General features: G+C 40.7%; 1 protein-coding gene across 7 annotated transcripts in view; it reads right to left on the reverse strand.

Moving 5' to 3' along the window:
* Window positions 1-22,101, reverse strand: part of nedd4l (NEDD4 like E3 ubiquitin protein ligase) — a 426,083-nt gene that overhangs the window by 215,587 nt on the left and 188,395 nt on the right. For 4 of the 7 annotated variants that reach the window (XM_078551941.1, XM_078551933.1, XM_078551923.1 and 1 more), the window contains exon 1: window positions 2,313-3,594. In XM_078551941.1, coding sequence (XP_078408067.1) covers window positions 2,313-3,485 — 1,173 coding nt within the window. In that variant the 5' untranslated portion in view covers window positions 3,486-3,594. Of the gene's footprint in view, window positions 1-2,312; window positions 3,596-19,894; window positions 19,949-22,101 lie in introns of those variants that run through there. The other 3 variants (XM_078551960.1, XM_078551971.1, XM_078551949.1) reach the window with 2 other exon arrangements.

Here is a 22,101-nt window from a genome sequence, read left to right on the forward strand (position 1 = left end):
AACAGTGTAGGTGTACCTACAGTGAATCAGGAAAGTGGCTATTTCTCGAAGACAACAAGAGATGGGCAACAAATGCTGGTCTTCCACGCGACACTCACCTCCCATGAATGAATAAAAGAAACATTAAATTTGGTAATTTATCGTGTTCTATCAGACACTTCCTTTACAATGAACATAAAGAATCTGCTCAGTTTTGTCTGAAGGTTCGATGGAGAAACTATTGCACTCATCAGGTCACATGAAGTGTTTTTTTATTATTTGTTCACAGGATGTGGGTGTCGCTGGCTAGGCCAGCATTTATTGCCCAAACCTAATTGCTCTTGTTCAGTGGGCATTTAAGAGTCAAGCACATTATTGCTGATTTGGGGTCACATGTAGGCCAGACGGGTAAGGACAGCAGAACCAGCTGGGTTTTTACAACAACGGGCAATGGTTTCACGGTCATCATTAGACTTAATTCCAGATTTTTTCTGAATTCAAATTCCACCATCAATCCCACCCGTGGCGGGATTCAAACCCGGGTCCCCAGAGCATTATTCTGGGCTCTGTATTACCAGTCCAGTGACAATACCACTATGCCACCATCTCCCCCTTAGCTCAAGAATGACCAAGGCAGTCTGGCTAAATGAATGCTCCACTTCTAATCCGGTTTTAAAAATATGCATATTTTTGCAAATCACTGAATGCAAATTCAATATTTGCTATTGTTCACAAATCTTGCCAAATTAAGGAAAACGGCCCTTAAAAAGAATATATTACACAATGCAATATATTTTGCTTTTTTTTTTAGCTTTCAGACTTTGCCCATCTCTGGTTTGCTCTGGAGCAGCTATGCTGTACATTGAGAGGTAGCCATGACCCTCACATAACTTCCCTGTCTCCAATAGGAGTTGGAAGTTTCATTAGCTTCTGTGCAAAGCTGGAGACACCGGGATCTGGAAGGCCCTCTACTGATTGGTCATACACAAGTGTTTCCTCTGGCAATGTTTCCTCTGCTGGATTTAGGTGGCTCCTGACAGAATCCTAGGCTAATCCAAAGCATCAGTTTCCAGTTAAGTCAACAGAATTACACAACAGTACAAATGTACTGTGCCTGTAACACATATGACTTCAGAGGGAAGTATAAGTGCAAAATATCAATTTACATGGGTCAAAATTCATAGAATTGATATAATATGTTGTATATTGCCACATCTATTTCTTTTAACTCAGTTGAGTTAGGAGTGAGATGGTCCTTTGAAAAGAAAATCTTCCTTTCCTGACTTGTCTCCTGCTTTAGTTGACATCATTCCTGTTTTGCATAAATGTTTATCGTCAAGTATTATGGGGGTCACTTGAACGTGATCCGCTGAGCGTGAAATGGGCAGATTGGTTTGGATGCCTGTTACACACTTTATCCAGTGTTATTCGTAAACTGGCAAAGTGAAAAACATCCTTCAAATAGTAATTTTGTCCTTTAAAAGAAAATTGAAAGGGAAAAGATCTGCAACCTCAAAACCTCTGTGGACCAGAGCCAGCAGACAGTAAAATGAATATTTTCACTTGAGATGAATAAGGGAAAGACACCTGCTACCACAGATGACAAGTCATGTCTGACATCAATCAGACACAGTAAACTCTAATGACGGGAAATATCTGAAAAAGTTTGTTGCTTTAAAGTCATGGCCGACTTGTAGCTGTAAACTGACCCTAGTTGCATGTTTACACAGTTCAGAACAAAAATGCACCACCTTTCAGTTTCTTCCACCAAACTGTAAAACATGAAGATCCAAATTCGCATGTGGTAAAAACCTTGTTAGCAGCTGTCTTTCTACACCACATTTCACTGATAGAGGGAACACACACAGGCACTAACGGCCAACATCTATTATTTCAAGCCTGCTTTCTAAACTGGCGACACATAGATTACTCGACTATACACAGAAGTGTCTTGTTTGAAAACATTACCGCAGCTCCTGCAAGACTCACTCTTCTGACCGACAAAAACCACGCTTCATTAAAATAAACCAGAGCCCACTAACTGGAACTATCACCCTGTCAGGATTTTATTTTATACCTTTACATTTCTGAAACCAACTGTATTTGGGTCCGCCAGCAGTCGTGGTGCTGTGGGGGTTATTGGGGGGAGGGGGGGCGGGAATGACAAGCATTTGTGCCAGTTTAACAGCTTCAAGAACCCCCATGCAACTTAATTCTTCAAAGAGGGAAAATGGGATGGCACATACCACTCCCCTCATCCACCTTCACCCTCAAAATAGCACCCCACGCTACATAATCCAAGTGACAGACATGACTTTGAACTGCTTACATACCGTGGAGTTCTCTCTGGTGACTGAATTCATTCTTGTCTGAGCACAGCCACCATTATCTTTTATCAAACCTTCATTCTGCTCTTCAGGTCCTCGGGTTAAACGAATTCGAAAGCGGGGTTGCTTCTGATTTTGCTCCTGTCTGATTTTAAGCTTACAGGACTGTGTCTGTGGTACTGCTTCTAATGAACCACTACAAAGCATTTGCGAATTGTTTTCCCCAATTACTGTTCCAGCAACTTGCTCCCTCCTCTCAGTGGCACCAAAATATTCAGTGTTTTGTTTAACTGGAAAGGAGGCAGAAGTGCTTCGTCCCAGCCGTATGTGTGGGTGCCTAACCACTTTTTTCTCCTTTGTACCGGTTAGCCCAGTTTTGAAATCCATCCATGAGTCCTGAGCACCTTTGCACTGTTGCTGGAGCTGGAAGACAAAGCAAGGTTTCCCCATGTTCCCTGACATATATGGCTGATGTTGTAAAGACCAGCGCCTAGTTACTGAGGCATGAGCTTTCTGACGTCCATTACGATTCAAAGATGAAAACCGCATTTGATCTATTTCTGCTGTCGGCGAGCGATGCTGAATTCTTACACCTCCAACTTTTATACCAGAGGCAGATCCATTTGTTAATTGTTTTTGACCAATAGCACACAGCTTTTGTTCCAAAGGAAAAAGACAACTTATTCTATGATTAGATGGAGCACTTCCATTAGCCTGTTGCGATACAGCCATACTATAGGACGGGGGATCATCTGTGCTTAGGGGCACACTTGGAAGAGAATGGCTTCTAGAAAGTAAACTATCATTGCTGCCAACTTCCATTCCAATGTCTGGTAACGGCTCAGGAGACTCCGAGACACTGGCATCACCATATCCATTCGCAGGGTTGCGCTGGAGCGATATCTGCATTGAAGAGCTCCTGGTGGGTCGTGATTCAGTACTGTACAGCTGAGGAATGAACATGGAAGAGCTGCGTTGCAAGGAGGTTTGATCTTGTAAAGGCAGCCCAGCATCGGACACAGGCCCAGTCATGTTCTGAAAAGGATGAGGGGCATTTCTCCTTGGCAAAGTGTGGAATGCCATATAGACGTCATTTTCTCTTTCTCCATCTAACAACTCCGATTCTGGATCGGTATGACTCCTATTTGATCCAAAATAAAGGCGTAGCCGATGGGCCATAGTTTAACAGCAAGAGCCCAGTCTAAAAAACGAGAAGAGGAAAACACACTGCCAAAAGCATATTAAAAAAAAAGCAAAGATGTCAGCTCGAGAAAAAACTGTCCCATCTGCCAAACTGTTAGCACTGAAGCTTGATAGCGACAGATAGCAGAAATAGCCCAAGTGACAGGCGGCATTCCAGGCATGATTGGATAAAGGCAATCAGTACTACTACACAGTGTGACATGGGGTAGGGTGGTAGCAGTCACATGATGCAACTCCCCTTCCAATGCACGGCAGAATATTTTTTTAAAGGCAGCAAGTGCCTGAAACAGTGCCTTCACAGCTGCTCCTTTTCAATCAAAGGGAGCAACCCCAGCGGGAAAGCACTTACAGCTGACCAAGGCCGCCTACACTTAACACAATAAATCTACTCACAAGATAGCTGGATATTTTGCAAGAGGAAAAAAAAGACAAATACAAAAGCCAACATCTTGCCAAATCCATAATAAACTAAAATAGCTTGTCTAAATACTTGTGAGCAGGTCGTTTGAACTTCTATTCCCAAAGCCTAAGAGCAAAACAAATTTAATGATTACACTAAACACAATTTTACAGCTGCTCTGAAAGCAAAATCTTCAGCTGCTTTAAACAGTCAACAAAGATTCATCTTCAGTCGAGAAAGCTCAAGAAATATGGTTTTACTTAAACTGCAGGATAATAGCCAATTAAGAGAGGTCTACTGTCAACTATTTATAACCCATATATCTCTTATAAATTTGGCACAAGGCAACAAACTACTACAGTATTAATAAAAGGCAAAAACCATTGCTATAAAGTTCCCAAAAAGCACCAGTTTCATGCAACACTACTACTAATTTTGAGTGCAGACTTATTTTGTCAGATAACTACACAGCAACAATAATTGGCATTAGTGCCTAAATCATCCAAAGATGTTTACAGAGAAATAAGAGAAGGGAGCTGTTGCCAAGCTTTGGAAAGAGGGTGACTGAAAGCTAGATTGAAAATACTTTTTTTTTAAAAAAGCAGACAGAGAAAAATACCAGTGCAGGAGTTTGGATAATGAATTCAAGAGAACAGAGCTGAGGAAACTGAGACAAAAACAGAAAATGCTGGAAAAACTCAGCAGGTCTGACAGCATCTGTAGAGAGAGAAACCATTGACGTTTCGAGTCTATATGACGATGGACTCAAAACATCAACTCTGTTTCTCTCTGTTGTCAGACCTGCTGAGTTTTTACAGCATTTTCTGTTTTTGTTTCAGGTTTCCATCATCTGTAGTATTTTGCTTTTACCTGAGGAAACTGAGAACTCTTCCACCAGTGGTAGAGTGAGGGAGGGGGGCTACATTAAAGGCTCGAATAGGAACACCTAAATATGCAAGGCAACTTGAACGGGGGAGGTTGTTGAGGTAAAGTAGTACAAAGAAATAGATGAATGTTTGAAAATAGGACAAGATTGAATGCATCGGGAGAACAGTGTAGGTCAGTGAGGATGGTGAGATGATGGGCAAATGGGACTTTGCTTGGGTGATTGCATTTTGGACAAGAGGGAGTTCGTGGATATAAGATGATGTCAGGTCAGCAAATAAAATGTTGGAATAGTCAATCACATGCAGAGGTGACAAATATTTGGATGAGGGCTTTCGCAGCACAACAACTGAGATAGAGGCAATGCTGTGGAGGTGGAGCACAATGATGATGTTGCAGGATTATTTTCAGTCTAAGTTATGGTCAAGGTTAATGGCACTGGCAAGGGGGCAAAGTTTACTTCAAGTGCCAGCATTACTAATATTCAGGTTATACAAATTGTGGCTCATCCAAGATTTGATGTGAATGGCCATGACATGAAGAGAATTGGCAGAAAGGTACAATTGATTGTATTATATAAACACTGATCACGTGTCAGAGAATGCTGTCTTGAATGAAAAGATTTGCATTTATATAGTGCCTTTCATGACCATCAAATGTTCCCAAGCACTTTACAGCCAATCAAGTACTTTTCTGAACTGTTGAAAGGCAGGAAACAGGGTAGCCAGTGTGTATGCGGCAAGATACCACAAACAGCAGTAATAACGACCAGGAATCTGATTTTGTAATGTTGATCAAGGAATAAATATTGGCTAGGATACTGAGGACAACTCCCCTGCTCTTCTTTGAAACAGTGCCTTGTGAATGTTGAAGATTGCCTGAGGGAACAGATGGGGCCTCGGTTTAAAGTCTCATCCGAAAGACTGCTTCACCAAAAATGCAACCATCCTTCAATGCCAAACTGGAGTTCCAATCTACATTTTTGTGCTCATGTCCTGAGGCCTGGAACCTTGTGATGCAGAGGCAACAAACAGTGCTACCACCTGAGCTACAGTTGCCACGTGGAAGGACAATTTTTAGATAACAAAGAGAAGAGGGTCAAGGATTGTTCCTTGAGAAACTCCAGAGGGGACTGTGCTTTGTCTAGATAGGTAAGAATTGAAACACATGACAATAATTATGATGTAACAGAACTAAGATCTCACACTATATGTTTATTAAATATATATATCAACATGGCTACTTTCTAAAATTTAAATAAAAACTGAACAAAGACTTTAAAAAGGCTGAAGCTATGTTTGCCTGTAACCCTGAACAAGGGAACTTTCTGACAATATCAGAGAAGCTGACACATTGTTATCTCTGAAGAGATGCTAATGACACCCGTGGCTGCAGAGATCAAATTCAAAAGGAATTAGACAAAGGCCAACTACATTTCCTAAGACAGGCCTGGCCAACGGAAGCTACTAATCTGCTAGGACAAAAGACCCCTGCAATCTCCTTTCAAATCCTTAATGGTTGAAATATTAACAATCACAAGAATCCAGACAAAGGAATATACATCCTTTGTCAAAGCCAAAGTGGATGGTGGGAGTCATGTGACATGCCATGGAGGAAGCTGTAACACTGTCTTGCTGTACTGCCAATCAGTCTGCCATTCTCCATCTAGCTAACAGCAGCTCAGAAAAAGCGCTCTGTCTAAATTTGAATACCGACCACCCCCATCTACACTGGGAACTTCTGTACCACGGCCCACATAACTAATTCATCTCTATGTGCCTATCCCACTGCGGAAGTCATCTACTGGAAAAGTGAACTATTCAACATCAGTCATTAGCCTGCCGACCTCTGTGAAAAAATTCTGGACTTGCATGAAACACTAAGTCCTTGCTCTGTGGTCCCATCCTGTAATGCTTTCTTTCTCTAACCGTCTTATTGTGTGAATGCACCATTTAGCGACACCCCACCCCCCTACACCCCCCCACCCTCCCCACACCTGGGCACAAGAATCCCCAAAGGGAAAGGGCTAGTTGGGATACTATGACATTTAGAGAGGATAGAGGCAAGGATGGGTTGAGTTAGTGAGCTGATGATACAAAGGTGTTGGACTGGTGCCAGAGAAAAGGCTTTGAGGTGCCTGCTGTAGCTTCCCCAGGTTTCTGAAACATATAGGAGCACAGGGATCACTGCTGCCCAGTAAACCATGATCTGAGTCTCGAGTTTGAGATTGTGATCTTCAAATACTCTTTTTCCCTCAGTTGGTCGAAGGCTGAGCTGGAACATTGGAGGCGATGAAGAATTTTGTCATCTTTGCCTACCTTTGTCAAGAGGAGCTCCCAAGATTTGGGAGATGATCCATATCTTCCAAGATCTCGTCACTGATCTCAATCAATGCATGTTTGCTGTGCTGAGAGGCCTGTTTGGAGAAGGACCTCAGTTTTCCAGGAGTATAGTGAAAGGCCCATTTTCTCATATGCTTTGGAGGAGAAGTCAACGAAAACCTAGAGCTCAGTTTCTGAGTGAGTGCACACACAAGCACCATCTGCATATTGAAGCTCAGTGACTGAGGTTCGAGTGATTTTGGTTTTGGATAGAAGGTGGCATAGATTGAACAGCTTCCTGTTTGTCCTGTAGATTATCACCATGCCTCTAGGTAGTTTGCTGGAGGTGTAGGATTGCAGCAAGGAAGATAGAGAAGAGGGTTGGTGTGACTACACAGGCTTGTTCGACCCCAGTTTTCAAAGAAATATGCAATGGTGATTCCATCGGTGAGGATCATGGCTTGCATGTCATCGTGGACTAAGCAGAGGGTGGTGAAAAATTTCTGAGGGCAGCCAAATTTGAGGGTCATGCACAGTGGTCGGTGCTGTTTCTTGCATTTGCCACACAGTGAAGATCTGTGGTGCCTTTGATGGGCGACAACCAAACTACGACTCTGGAATGAGCTTTCCAGCCATGGGGAGGAAGCGATTGAGGAGGATCCATGAAATGATCTTCCTCCCTGTGTCAGACAGCAGGGAGACTCCTCAGTGATTAACGCAATTGGACTTGTCTCTATTATCAAATATAGCCATGTGCCCAAGGACATTGCATCATGCCAGCAGTGTATCCCCGCTGTGCTTCAGAATTTCAGCAAGGATTCCATCTGCTCCACAGGCTTTATTGTTTTTAATCTGTTAAATGGATTTTTCAATTTCACCTAAGCCGGGGTGGCGTCAAGACTGAGCTGAGGAGACTACCGAATAATGGAGTTGAGGGCATTCAAGTCACAGACAAAATCTTAGTGAGGAGTTCTTCAAAATGTTTTCTTCAGCAAGCACCTTGCCCTTGATGAGTTCCCCTCCATGATTGGCTCTCAACAGGGTGGGCTTTCAGTGCCTGGGCCATAGCTCGTCTTGGCAGACCGGAAGAAGCCATGGATGTTATCGGTATCCATCAGTTGTGAATCTCCCACGCTCTTTCTACTCACCATTTGTTCTTTATGTCACAGATTTTATGCAATATTGTTTCCTTCTGATGCCTGCTGTTTTTCACAATGCATAGTGATGAATCCATTCTGCAAAAGCTTCACGCACTTATGCAGAATTAGGTTCCGTGTCTCTTAGTCATTTTTGTCAAACCAGTTACGACCTTTCCTGATGGAGGCGCCAAGGACTCTTCGCAGGTGTTTGTTATAGTGGGCTTAATGGTCCACCAAGCTCTGTGGGCATACTGTAGCCCCTGGTGGCGAGAGGATGACAGTGAGGTGCTGACTGAAAAGCGTCATCTTGATCTTTGAAGCCTTCCATATTAATTTTCTTGTGACATGACTTCTGTTGCCTCTGTTGTTTGGAGGCAAGGCTGATAGAGATGGTGGATCAGATAAGGTGGTGATCGATGAGGCAGCTGTCCGTATTTGTCACGGTGTGGGTAATGTGGACAGCTCTGTTTCTGGTGCTGAACTCTGCACTAATTAGTTGCTGCCTTTCCTCCGATTGCGACAGTGACTATACTTCAAAAACTATTTAATTGACTGTAAAACGCTTTAAGGCACTCGGTGGAAATGAAAGGCACTATACAAATGCAAGCTTTTTGCTTTCATATGTAAGTCTAGATGGTGGGCATTAAATTCTATTAATCGACATAGAAATTTTCCAGAAGGCATCACTAAATAATAATCAGCGGTGAAGACTTTGGGTGATTTTCTTTCCCTCTGGCAAAACTGAATGGAAAAAAATGATACAAAATATGTTGTCAGGGTTTCAGACAACTGAACAACTGAAGACACCCCTTAAAATGATTGCCATCAATACACCAGACTTGATGTTGCAAAAGAAACCAATTTTATTTTTTAGTCCATTCCTGAAAAAGCTGCAGCATTCATGAACGTTTGAATTAAAATGGAGTTGCAATGCATTTCACTGGTACCTCTGGTGAATGCTATTGAACCAAAAATGCAAAAACTATGGCTATATAAAAAGTAACTTGCATGATTAATGGCCTGGGCTGTTAACACACACGACTGTTCAACTTTCATTAAAACCAAGACTATTCATGATTATTATGACGTAACAAATTAACTCAGGTCAGAAGTGGTTAAGAAGGAGCATATTATAACATAGAATTTTCAAGCTAATAGCTGAGAAAACTGATCTTTATCGTTGTTCATCTGCAATCATACTGCCACTGAGAATTTAGATCCTTTCAATTTTTGTTTTTGATGACTACAAAATTCCAAAGAAGAACATCTCGAGCATCTCAACATGTCACAACTGGCAAAAACAAATCTGTTTTGAGACAAGTGAGAGTATCACCAAAGCTTATGTACTGTTATCAACTGAACCACCTGACAAGCCTACTCGAAAACTAGCATGTTTGTGAAGATAATCAATTATTTCAAGGACTTTTTTCCTAAATGAAAGCCTATCTTTATATCAAGAATTGTTCTTAATTTACATACTGACATATGATGCAAAATGCTATTGGTTAAAACTTCAAAGAATCTGGCCTCTGAAGATCATGAAGTAGAATCAGTATGGGTGGAAATTAGGAATAGCAAGAGTTAGAAAACACAGGTGGGAGTAGTTTATAGCCCCCTAACAGCAGTTAGACCATTGGGCAGAGGATTAAACAAGAAATTATTGGAGCCTGTAAGAAAGGAAATGTAATGATTGTGGGGGACTTTAATCTTTAAATCAACTGGTACAATCAAATCAGCAAGAATGGTTCAGAAAATGAGTTTGTAGAATATTTTCGTGACAGTTTCTTAGAATAATGCATGGTGGAATCGACTAGTGATAAAGCTATCTTAGATCTAGTATTCTGTTGTGAAACAGGTTTAATTAGTAATGTTATGGTAAAAGATCCATTGGGAAATAGTGATCATAATACCATTGAATTCCATGTTAAGTTTGAAAGTGACATATTCCAATCACAAACAAAAATCTTAAACTTTAACAAAGCCAATTACATTGGTAGGAGGGTGGGGTGAAGGTTAATTGTGTAAATAGACTAAAAGGTATGGAGGTAAATAAACAGTGGGAAACATTTAATGAAACAATTCAAAATCTTCAACAAAAATACATTCCTTTGAAGAGCAAAAACTCAGCAAGAAGGACCCATCTGTAGCCCAAGGGTATTAAGAATATTATTAGATTTAAAAAAGAGGCTTAAAATGCTGCATAAAACAGCAAGTCTGAGGATTGGAATGTCTTAGAAACCAGCAAAGAGCCACCAAAAAGTTGATAAAAAGGGAAAAGAAAAAGAATATAAGAGTAAATGAGCCATGAATATAAAATCAGATCATAAGAATTTTTAAGTATAGAAAAAGGAAAGAGAGTAGCTAAAGTAAATGTTAGTCCCTTAGAACCAGAGACAAGAGAAACTATCTTGGGAATAAGGAAATGGCAGAGGCATTGAACAAATCTTTTGTGTCTGTCTTCACAGGAGAAGACACAAGTTCCAAAGCAGAAATAGACGGTAACCTAAGAACTAAAAAGAGTGAGGAAATTAGGGAAATTAATATCAGTAGAGATAAAGTATTGGAGAAACTCAAGGGACTAAAATCTGACATATCCATGGGACCTGATGGTCTACACCCTCGGATTCTAAAAGAGATAGCTGCAGAGATCGTGGATGTGTTAGCTATGATTTTCTAAAATTCCTTACATTCAGGAATGGTCCTATGAGATTGGAAGTTGACAAAAGTTACATTGGTTTTCAAGGAGGGGGGGAGAGAAAACAGTGAGCTGCAGGCTAAGTAGCCGAACATAAGTTTTTGGGAAAATGCTGGAATGTATTATTAAGGAAGTCTTAACAATGCGCTTAGAAAAGCATAGTATGATTACAACATGGTTTTACTGAAGGAAAATTCTGTTTGACAAATTTATTAAGAGTTTTTTGAGGATGTAACTAGTAGGGTAGATAAAGGGGAACCAATAGATGTAGTATACCTGGACTTCCAAAAGGCATTTGTTAAGGAGCTGTACAAAAGGTTTGTAGGTATAATGAGGGTTTATGGAGTTGGGGGTAATAAGTTGGCATGGATAGAGCATTGGTTAAAGGATAAAAAACAGAATGGGCATGGACAGGGCTTTTCCAAGTTGGCAGGCAGTGAACAATGGAGTGCCACAAGGATCAGTACTGGGGCCTCAGCTATTTACAATCTATATCAATGACTTAGATGAAGAGATAAAGAGTAGTGTATCCAAGTTTCCTGATGATATCAAGTTAGGTGGAAAGGTAAGCTGTTGGGAGGATACAGAGAGGCTGCAAAGAGATATAAACAGATTAAGTGAGTGGGCAACAAGATGGCACATGTACTATAATATAGGTAAGTGTGAAGTTAATCACTTTGGCTGTAAGAATAAAAAAAACAGAATTTTTTTAAAAAGCTGAGCAACTTGTAAGGGTTGATGTTCAGAGAGACTCGAGTGCTTCATCAAAATCCTGGAACTCCCTTCCTAACAGCACTGTGGATGTACCTACACCACATGGAATGCAGTGGTTCAAGAAGGTAGCCCACCACCACCTTCTCAAAGGCAATTAGGGATGGGCAATAAACGCTGGTCTAGCCAATGACACCCACATCCCATGAATGAATAAAAGAAAAACACTAATTATCAGCAAACATCCCTTCTTCTGATCTTATGATGGAGGGGAGGTCACTGATGAAGCCGCTGAAGATGGTTGAGCCTAGGACTCTACCCTGAGGAACTCCGAGAGTAATATCCTGGGGCTGAAATAATTGATCTCCAACAACCACAACCATCTTCCTTTGTGCTAGGTATGAACCAAGCAGGGTAGATTTTGCCACCCGATTCCCATTGACATCAGTTTTCCTAGGGTTTCTTGATGCCCTATGATATTGAAAGTCTAACCAATATTTTCATTTTCAGAAAAGATAGAAAAGAGGGAAAATAAGAGACCATTCTGCTGTCTGATCCCCAGTGGTGTGCATGTATATTGCATAGAAATTTAACTTATTTTTGAAATGTTAACGTTAAAGAAACAAAACTGATGAAAGAAAGCTGCTGGGGCCATTAAGGAGCAATCCAGAGGCTTAACTGGGTAAAGCCAACTTCAATGGGATAAGAATGAATCTGGTCCAGGTTAATTGCAATTGAAGATTAGCAGGCAAAATTATAACTGAACAATGGGCTGTCTTCAAAGAGATGGTTCAAACACAGTCAAGGAATATTCCCATTGAGGGGAAATGTAGGACAAATGAATCCAGGGCTCCACAGATGACAAACGTGAGAGAGGTTGAACTGAAGCAGAAAAATTGTGCTTTTGACAGGCGTCAGATGGATAATACAACTGAGAATGAGGCTGAATACAGGAGGACAGAGGGGAATTGCAAAAGCAAATAAGAGAAGCAAAGAGAGAGTATTAGAAGAGATTGGCAGCTAACGTAACAAGGAATCCAAATGCCTCCTATTGGTATATAAATAGTAAAAGGCTGGTAAGGGGGGTGGGGTTGATGAGGGATCAAAAAGGAAATTTACACATGGAGGCAGAAGGCATGGCTAATACTTTGCATCTGTCGTTATTTACCAGGTGTTGCCCAGGTCATGGTGAAAGAGGAGGCAGTTCAAACACATGGAAGAGTTTCAAATTGATGAGGAGGTAGTACAGGAGGGGCTGTCTGTACTTAGAAAAGGCACCAGGACTTGGTAAGATGCAGCCCAGGATACGAAGGGAAGTGAGAGTAGGCGTTGCAGAGGTACTGGCCATAATTCTTCAGTCTTCCTCAGACTCATGGATGATGCCAGAGTTGCAAATGTTACATCCTTGTTCATAAAAATGTGTAAAAGTAAGCCCAGCAACTACAGGCCAGTCAGTTTAAACTGGATTAACTTTGCACAAAATTAAGTCACTTGAGCAAATGTGGATTAATTAAGGAGAGTCAGAATGGATCTGATAAGGAAAAATCATAATTAACTAATTTGCTGCAGTTTTTGATGAGGCAACAGAAATGGTTGATGAGGGTCACATTGTTGATGCAGTGTACATGGACTTCCAAAAGGTATCAGGTGAAGTGCCCCGCAACAGATTTGTGAACATTATTGGAGCTCGTGCAATAAGAGGGAAAGTAGCAACATGGATATGAAATTGGCTGAGTGACAGGAAACAAAGGGTCATGGTGAACGAGTCATACGGACTCGAAACGTTAACTGTGTTCCTCTTAGCAGATGCTGTCAGGCCTGCTGAGTTTTTCCAGGTATTTTTGTTTTTGTCATGGTGAACGGTTGTTTTTCAGACAGGAGGAAGGTTTGTCATGGAGTTCCCCAGGGGTCAGAGCTAGGATGACTGCTCTTTCTATTAGGAAGGATCTGAAAGCATTAAATAAGGCACAGAAAAGAATCACAAGAATGGTTCCAGGAATGATAAGCTTTAGTTATGTAGACAGATTAGAGAGTTTGGTGAAGTTGGGACTGTTGTTCCTTGGAGAAGAGAAGATTGAGCGGAAATTTAATGGAGGTATTTAAAATCATGAGAGGCTTAGACAGGGCAGATGGGGAGAAACTGTTCCCATTGATGGAAGGATCAAGAACTAGAGGGCACAAATTTTTTAAGTTAATTGGCAAATGGAACAATGGTGATATGAGGAAAAAAATGTTCATACAGCGCGTGTATCTGGAATGTACAGCCTGACAGTGTAGTGGAGGCAGGGTAAATTGAGGCTTTCAAAATGGAATTGCATCATTATCTAAAATGGAAAAAATTGCAGGACTATGGGGAGAAGGCTGGGGAGTGTTACTGTGTGAATTGCTCCCTCAGAGGGCCAGCACAGACTCAACAGGGCAAATGGCTTCCTTCTGTGGTTCTAAGTGCTAGTAATGACCTTTAGCCTAGACTGACATTAGTTGAAATTTAAAGATTTTAAAACTGAAAGAAGAAAGAAAATCTGGATGTGCTCTGCTATATTTATGACGTTATTTCATGATGAACAACCTTGTTCTGTGGAAACACTCCAAGATAGTTGAAACGTTCATTGGTTACCTTCTTGAAAGGCAGCCTTCTTCAATTACATACATTAACTTAGTAGAAATTGGTGCTGCAGCAGTTATTATATTCACAAAGTACCTACTTTTAAGCTGAGTTTCAACACCAAAAGTATTATTAGAACGGATTTTGCTTTAAAATTTCTTCCAAAATGGTTGTGAAAAGTTGGGGATGTGGGTGGGTGAGAATACCAGAATATTTTAAAACCACTAAAAAGTTTAAAGTCTGCAAATCAAATTCCCCAAACATCAACACATATTATCCAAGGTTTTCATGCAAATAAATGTGCTGCATAACAAAACCAGTAAAATCTCATTTCCCAGGTTTGTACTATAGCAGTTGTACATGATTAGCATTTCACTGATATGGCCATCATTCAGGCCTCACAACTTATGATGGTCAAGTAGGGAGAAATGATTAAATAAAATCAATAGGCAACTTTCAGCAGTGTTTACTTCCAATTGGAACAGAGAATTATCACAGAAATGGTATCAACATCTTCAACATATAAATCAGAGTATGTGTAGCTTTTTATACATAGGATACCAACTATGCTATCTACCCCATTTCACAGACCATTTCAATCAGAGCCCCATCTATAAATTTTATCAACTAGTCTCTTGGTTACATTTCACGAACAAGAATGAAGTTCAAATCACGTGTTTACAAAGGGCACACACAAAGTTCATTCTGCAGTTATACTTCAGCTACCAGTCTGAGATCACTCACAGCACAAGTCATTTCGCAACCATCAGAATATGTGATCTCACGGCTATAAATCAAACAGTAATAGTCTGGAGACAGCTCTGCACACAACTGTTTACTTGGGTGCACTGAGTTCTGCCAGTTAAGTTATAACAGTTGAGTGTACAGGAACCCTTTCCCAAAATATGACAAAAAGAAGTACTCAAGGCTAGTGTCATACATAACATGTTTGAGTGACACCTTCTTCCAAATATAGTACCATGCTGCATGTCAAAAGAGAATATCACTTTGGAGCATTGCTGAACCACAGCCAGAAATTTTTGAAGATGTTGCTGACTTATCCTGAGCTTGAGAAAAAGTAGATTGATTTGAGGTATTGAGCAATTGATTCTTTTACATTTCCCCAAATAAAATTTCTTTTTTAAATCAGATTTTTGTTCCAGCATCAGTATTGAATGTGATTAAAGAGCCCATCTCGTCAGTCATTTCTTACAAGTATTTGAATAGCTATTAGTTAAACAGTTGGCATTTGCTGTGGGTGCCTGGAAAACTAATTTGAGAAATATTACTGATGGCCAATACGGTGATACTAAATGGTCAGCTAAAATACAAAATGCAATTTTATATATGCCACTTATTAGAAAGAAACAAAAGTTGATTCTTCAATTTTAAATGAAGCAAAGAGAGGGCTTAAGCTAATTCTATTTTTACTGTGCACTTTTGGGACAGAGTGGAGATAAGCATGATGGTACTTTGTGATAAAAAAACTTGGCAATAAGATCTCATCTACTGCACAGCTTTCAAATTGCAAGAGAAATGAAAGGTTTACTTATCTGAATGTTAAAATTATTACAATCATTAGGGAAAGGGTACTGAGAAAATTAGTAGAACTAAAAGCTGACAAGTCCCCAGATCCTGAATGACTTCATCCTAGGATAGTTGCTGAGATAGTAGATGCACAGGTTTACATTTTCCAAAATTGCTTAAATTCTGGAAAGGTCCTATTAGATTGGAAAATAGCTAAAGTCACTCCACTAATCAAGAAAGGAGGGAGATAGAAAGCATAAAACTACGGGCCAGTTAACTTAGCATCTGCCAAAGGAAATGCTGAAATCTATTAGCAGAGCACTTAGAAAATCTCAATGTAATCAGGCAGAGTTAGCTTGATTTTGTGAAAGGGAAATCGTGTTAACTGATTTGCTAGAGTTCTTTAAGGAAGTAACAAGCAACGAGGATAACGGGGAACCTGTGGATGCGGTGTTCTTAGATTTCCAGAAGGCATTTGACAAGGTGCCACATCAAAAGCTTACTAGACAAGAGCTCATGGTGTAGGGCAAGCTTATCCAACTGGCAACCTGCTGGCCGCATTGTGGCCCCTGAAGCCCTTCTAAGTGGCCGCCAGTGCCACTGATCAAAATGCTAGTAAGACCAGTCAGTGAAATTGAACCTATTGAAATAAAATTGTTGTGAGCCCATCAGCAACAAATATGGGAAACAAACTGGCTGTGATTGTAGGAGCAGCAAACACTGACAGCTGTGAATAAGTGGAGAGAGAGAGAGAGAGAGAGAGAGAGAAAGAAAGAGAAAGAAAGAAACTATGGGGCGGACGGGGGCACATGGCTCACCCCTCTCCCCTGACTCTCACCCCAACTTCTGCCACTTTCCCCCCTCCCCACCCCACACTACCTTCTCCCTGCATTCCCAACGTGCACCTGCATTTGGACACTGCTAGGCCTCAGGCTTCACTCCAGATCTCTCTTCCTCTGTCATCGCAACCCTCCCTCGCCAATTTGGGAGTGAGTGGGTGAGGGTGAGCATGTGTGAGGGGGTGAGGGAGGGTAGGTGGTTTACACGCAGATATTATCCCTTTACATTGGGTTTTCAACCAAGATTCTGTTACAATCTGATCCAATTTGTCTTAGCAAAATTGGAGCATTGAATACCCAACCATGTGGATTACTGACACCACTTGTACTATAAACATCCAATCCAGATACCTGCCTGACCTAATGTTTAGTGTTATTACCCATCCAAATACAGGACTGACCATTCTTACAATGTTAATTATAAGTGTGCATGCACGTGTGCGAGGGGCGCGCACGTGTGTGTGTTAGTGAGTGAGTGTGAGAGATGAGTGTGTATGTGCTTGTGAGAGGGGTGAGAGTGAGGGGGAATGGAAGTCTCTCCCATCGTGACTGGAAGGGAGCTGGACACACACACCCTTTCACATTCTAATAGTTATCTTTATTTATTACTCTTTTTTAAAAAATGATCAATTTATTGTTTTGACTTTTTTTTTTGCTCAGCAAGTTGTTTCTTTACATATGTCAGGTTTTTTTTAAAACTCCACCCCCACGTGAAAAGGTTGAACAAGCCTGGTGTACGGGGGTAACATATTAGCATGAACAGAGGATTGGGTAGCAAGTGAAAAAAGAGGGTAGGCTAAATGGGTCATTTTAGTTTGGCAAAATCTAATGAGTGAGGTGCCACATGGATCAATGCTGGGGCCTCAACTGTTTACAATCTTTTTAATGACTTGGATTACAGGACCGAATGTATGGTTGCTAAATTTGCTGATGACGCAAAGGTAGGTAGGAAAGTAAATGGTGAAGAGGGCATAAGAAGTCTGCAAAGGGATCTTGATGGGTTCAGTGAATTGGAAAAAATTGGCAGATGCAGTATAAGGTGAGAAAATGTGAACTTTTATATTTTGGCAGGAAGAATAAAAAAGTAGCATATATTTTAAATTGTCAGAGACTGCAGAGCTCTGAGATAACGAGGATCTGGGCGTTCTGGTACATGAATCACAAAAAGTTAGTATGCAGGTACAGCAAGTGAGTAGGAATGTTGTCATTTATTCCAAGGAGGTTAGAATATAAAAGTAAGGATGTTTTGGTACAGTTGTATAGAGTGTTGGTGAGATCACATTTGGAGTACTGTGTACAGTTTTGGTCTCCTTATTTAAGAAAGGAAATAACTGCATTTGAAACAGTTCAGAGAAGGTTCACGTGACTGATTCCTGGCATGAGGGGGCTATTCTATGAGGAAAAGTTGGACAGGTTGCGTGTGTATTCATTGAAGTCTAAAAGAATGAGAGATGATCTTATTGAAACATGCAAGATCCTGAGGGAACATGACAGGGTAGATCTTGAGAGGATGTTTCCCCTTGTGGGAGAGTCTAGAGGACACAGTTTAAAAATAAGGAGTTTCTGATTTAACAGAGAAATGAGGAGGACTTTTTTCTCTCAGAGGGTGGTGAGCCTGTGGAATTTTTCCCGATGAGCATTAGAGGCAAGTCATTGAGTTTATCTAAAGATGAGTTAGATTCTTGATTGACAAGGGAGTCAAAGGGTACTAGGGTAGGAAGAAAAATGGATTGAGGCCACAATCAGATTAGCCATGATCTCATTAAATGGTGGGACTTAATGGCCTACTCCTGCTCCTAATTCATATGTTCATATGAGAATTCTTGCCCAGCATAAACCAAAACCAAAGCTAAATAATTTTGTGCCCTGGACTGGTAAAACGTATCCTCATCTATTTAATATTTTTGTAGATATAGTAGCCCAGATCTTCCTCTCCCGGGATCATCAGAGACCGGACATATGGCCCAAGATGCATAACAGGATCCTGTAGAAGTGCCGATGCAATGATCTCTGTGGGAATTGCCCAGGAAGTTTGAACTTCTGATGGGCAATTCCCCTGTTCCCCAGGCACCTCCGAAAATGTATCCAAATCTGAGCTAGAGTAGGAGACTTCAGACAGTTCTGTGCGACTTACCCCACCTGTTACCCAGGAAACGTTAGACACAGAAAACCTAGTCTAACTCCTGGGTAACTACAGAACTGACTCTCCCAATCATTCACATTGATCACCCCTGATTCCCCACATGGCCCCCCAATGACCCCCCTAACAAGATGACTACCTTTCACCAACCAACTACCCTTCCCTACCCGACCACCACCAACCCATCTGCCACCTCACCCACTTCCCATTCATCCACTCACCCAGTCACACTGGATCTTTAAACTTACCATACGGCAGTTACTGCCATAAAATGGGGTTGTGTCTTGTCTTCCCCCGACACTACAGATGGAGCTCTCCAACGAATGCTGTGATCCACATTTCTGGCAAAGCCCAGCTCAGGAGAACCAGCAAGAAATGGAGAGTAGCATCGGGGTGTGGAAAAGTTTGACAGAAGCAGCAATCTGACAATGATTGCCGCTTCATGGAAGATCTGGGCAATTCACTCCGTATCTATGCACAAGTCAGCTCCCACCATAATGTTTTGCATCAGAACCAAAAGCTAATATAAAAATGTGATATTAAAAACCACCCTTCAGATTCAATCCAAGTGGTCCAATAGATTGGCTTTGGGTAAAATAAGTATTAGTTCAGCTCTTCTTCATCCGTCTTCATAATATCAATTGTTTATTACTTACGTAAGGCTAAATGATAAGTGCAACAATTACAGAACTTCTGTGACACTTATATTTCCAAAATGAACCAAGCAGGGTACAGGACTCCAATTAAGGAACTTATCTGACACACTCATGCACTCAGTTACTAGACTCTATTGCATGTATTGGAAAACTGCTCCTTTGGAGTCATTTCCAATTACTCTTTAGGTAAGCTAAGTACCACAGTGCTATAGTTTCTTTTCTAATAGCTTTATTTTCTATTTAAAGAGGATCATAATAGACGCCTGAATAAAACAAAACACAGCAATCTACCAATGCATGAAATTTGAAAATAAACGATGCGGTATTTTATGACCAAAAAGAGTAAACCACAACTCTGTGAGAGAATTGCCAATGAAAACAAGTGGCAAGGGACCACCAAATAAGTTAATTACCCTTTTCAAATCAAAGCATAAAGGCAAAAGCAAATTTATTCACTTCATACTCACCAGTCGGTTTTCATCAAAGACTTCAAACAGCAGCCTATGATTCTGGGGGTTGACCTGCAATTTGAGCAGTTACGTATTTAATGTGGGCCCAGGTATAATATTATCAATTACTTCAACCCGCTGGTATGTTATTAACATGAACATAAATGTTGACACTTTCAGACAAGTAGATTTGCACATGACACATTTAGTGAACAATATTTTTTCAAAATTCAGTAATCAAGCACCTTAGAATACTTCTCCTTAGAATATTCCTCTAGTGCCTGAAATAGAAGCCAAACAGTAATAAATCCATTTACAAGTTAGCTATTTCACCTTCCCCAAGAAATTGTTATCACCAGCTACAATGGCCTGGATTTTGAAGTCAGTGGCAAATTGATCATGTTTGCTACTGACCGCAAAAAAACTGACACAGAAATCCAGCAAGCTCTGCAGCATGAATTTTACCTTTTCCTATGTTAATTTTGATCTGGTGCCAGTTATGGGGGATCTCTGGTGTCCAACAGCTGTGAAATCATCAAGTGGAACCAAGCAGCCAACCACATTGAAGAATTCACAGAGGCAGCAAACCAGGGCCCAACAAGCAGGTTTATGGTACACCTTCTAAAATTATCATAAGCAAACTTTAAAAAATGTAATTTTATTTAAAATACTATGTGATTCTGAATCATGAATGCAGAAATTTGACTTACAACAAATACAAAATCATTTTTTCAGGATCAGGGAGCTTGTTCAGCAATATTTTTTTTAACGTTCATTGATGGGATGAGGGGGTCAATGGCTAGGCCAGCATTTATTGCCCATCCCCTTGTTCAGAGGGCATTTAAGAGTGAACCACATTGCCGTAGGTCTGGAGTCACACGTAGGCTGGACCAGATAAGGACGGCAGATTTCCTTCCCTAAACGGCATTCATGAACCAGGTGGGTTTTTACAACCATCAGAAATGGTTTCATAGTCATCACCAGGCTTTTAATTCAAATTTCACTATCTACCGTAGTGGGATTCGAACCTGAGCCCCCAGAGCATTACCCTGGGTCTCTGGAATACTCGTCCAGTGAGAATGCAACGAAGCCACTGCCTCCCCTAAAATTGTGCCTGAGTATGCTATTAAAAACCCACTGCATGTCATTTAACATGGGGAAACTTTTTCAAGAGATTTAACAGCAAGATTGTAATGTATAAAGTGGAAGTTGATGTCAAATCACTGACTTCTAATTTATTTTCATCTGCGAGGATGTCAGTAGCACACCCTGTGGAGGAGCAGGGAATCATTGACAGCAACCTCCAGATTTTAACATTTAACTGTGCATATTCTGAAGCCAGCAAGTGCTGTCAGTTGCACAGAGTAATGAGGGCGAATGTTGACAGTATTTCCGTCATTATGCAGCTACACAGTCTGGGCCAATATTTCAACTCAAATGATGATACCAGGCTCTTGGATTTTTGGTGCTCTGAGAAAGGGTATCCACCCAAAATATTTTCAAATCTCTTCTCGTTCTTCAGATGTTGACAGGCCCAAGGACACGGTGAGAAAATAAGGAAATTGAAAAGGGAGAAAGAGGAAAGAAAGCCCGCATATGCAAGTCTTAAGTAAAATCAGATGGCCAGGTTTTACTTACTGAATTTTATCGCACCCTAATGGCAGTGATAGGAATCTATGTCAAGTGTCAAGGGAAGAGTCAAAAACATCCAGGCTACTCTTCCTCTTCCCATTTGTGTGAGCAAGAGACTCCAGCTTCAGAGCTTCATTAGCTCTGTAGCATGGTTTATAGCAAAGTTTGGTTGATCAGATGGATTGTAATAACATCAATGTACAGAAGTAGAAATATATTTCTTATCCTTGATCCTCTTTACAGGAGTGGCAGACTCACTGTTTTTTTGCCAGTATTTTCAGGCCACCATCTCTTGGCATTGTGCTTCTTCTTGCCAAACTGTCTCAGATTCTCACCTCTCTCCATGGGTGAGCTTCTCATTGGCCCACTGTCTTAATTCCTTGCATGATCTTTAATTTTTTTTTAAATACCCTTTTTCTTAATATTTTCAAATACAGGTCACTTCGTCCATTAACATTCCTGCTTGAACTTGGAGTGCTTTTAATCTCTTTTCTCGGTAATAAACTTCCATTATAATATTAATATTATGCTAATCTTTAAATTTTTAGGGAAATTTCTGGGCTTTTCTCTTTATAAATGCTGACTGGTCTCTG

Source organism: Cetorhinus maximus, chromosome 1, assembly GCF_964194155.1.
Source record: "Cetorhinus maximus chromosome 1, sCetMax3.hap1.1, whole genome shotgun sequence".
Classification (NCBI taxonomy): Eukaryota; Metazoa; Chordata; class Chondrichthyes; order Lamniformes; family Cetorhinidae; genus Cetorhinus; species Cetorhinus maximus.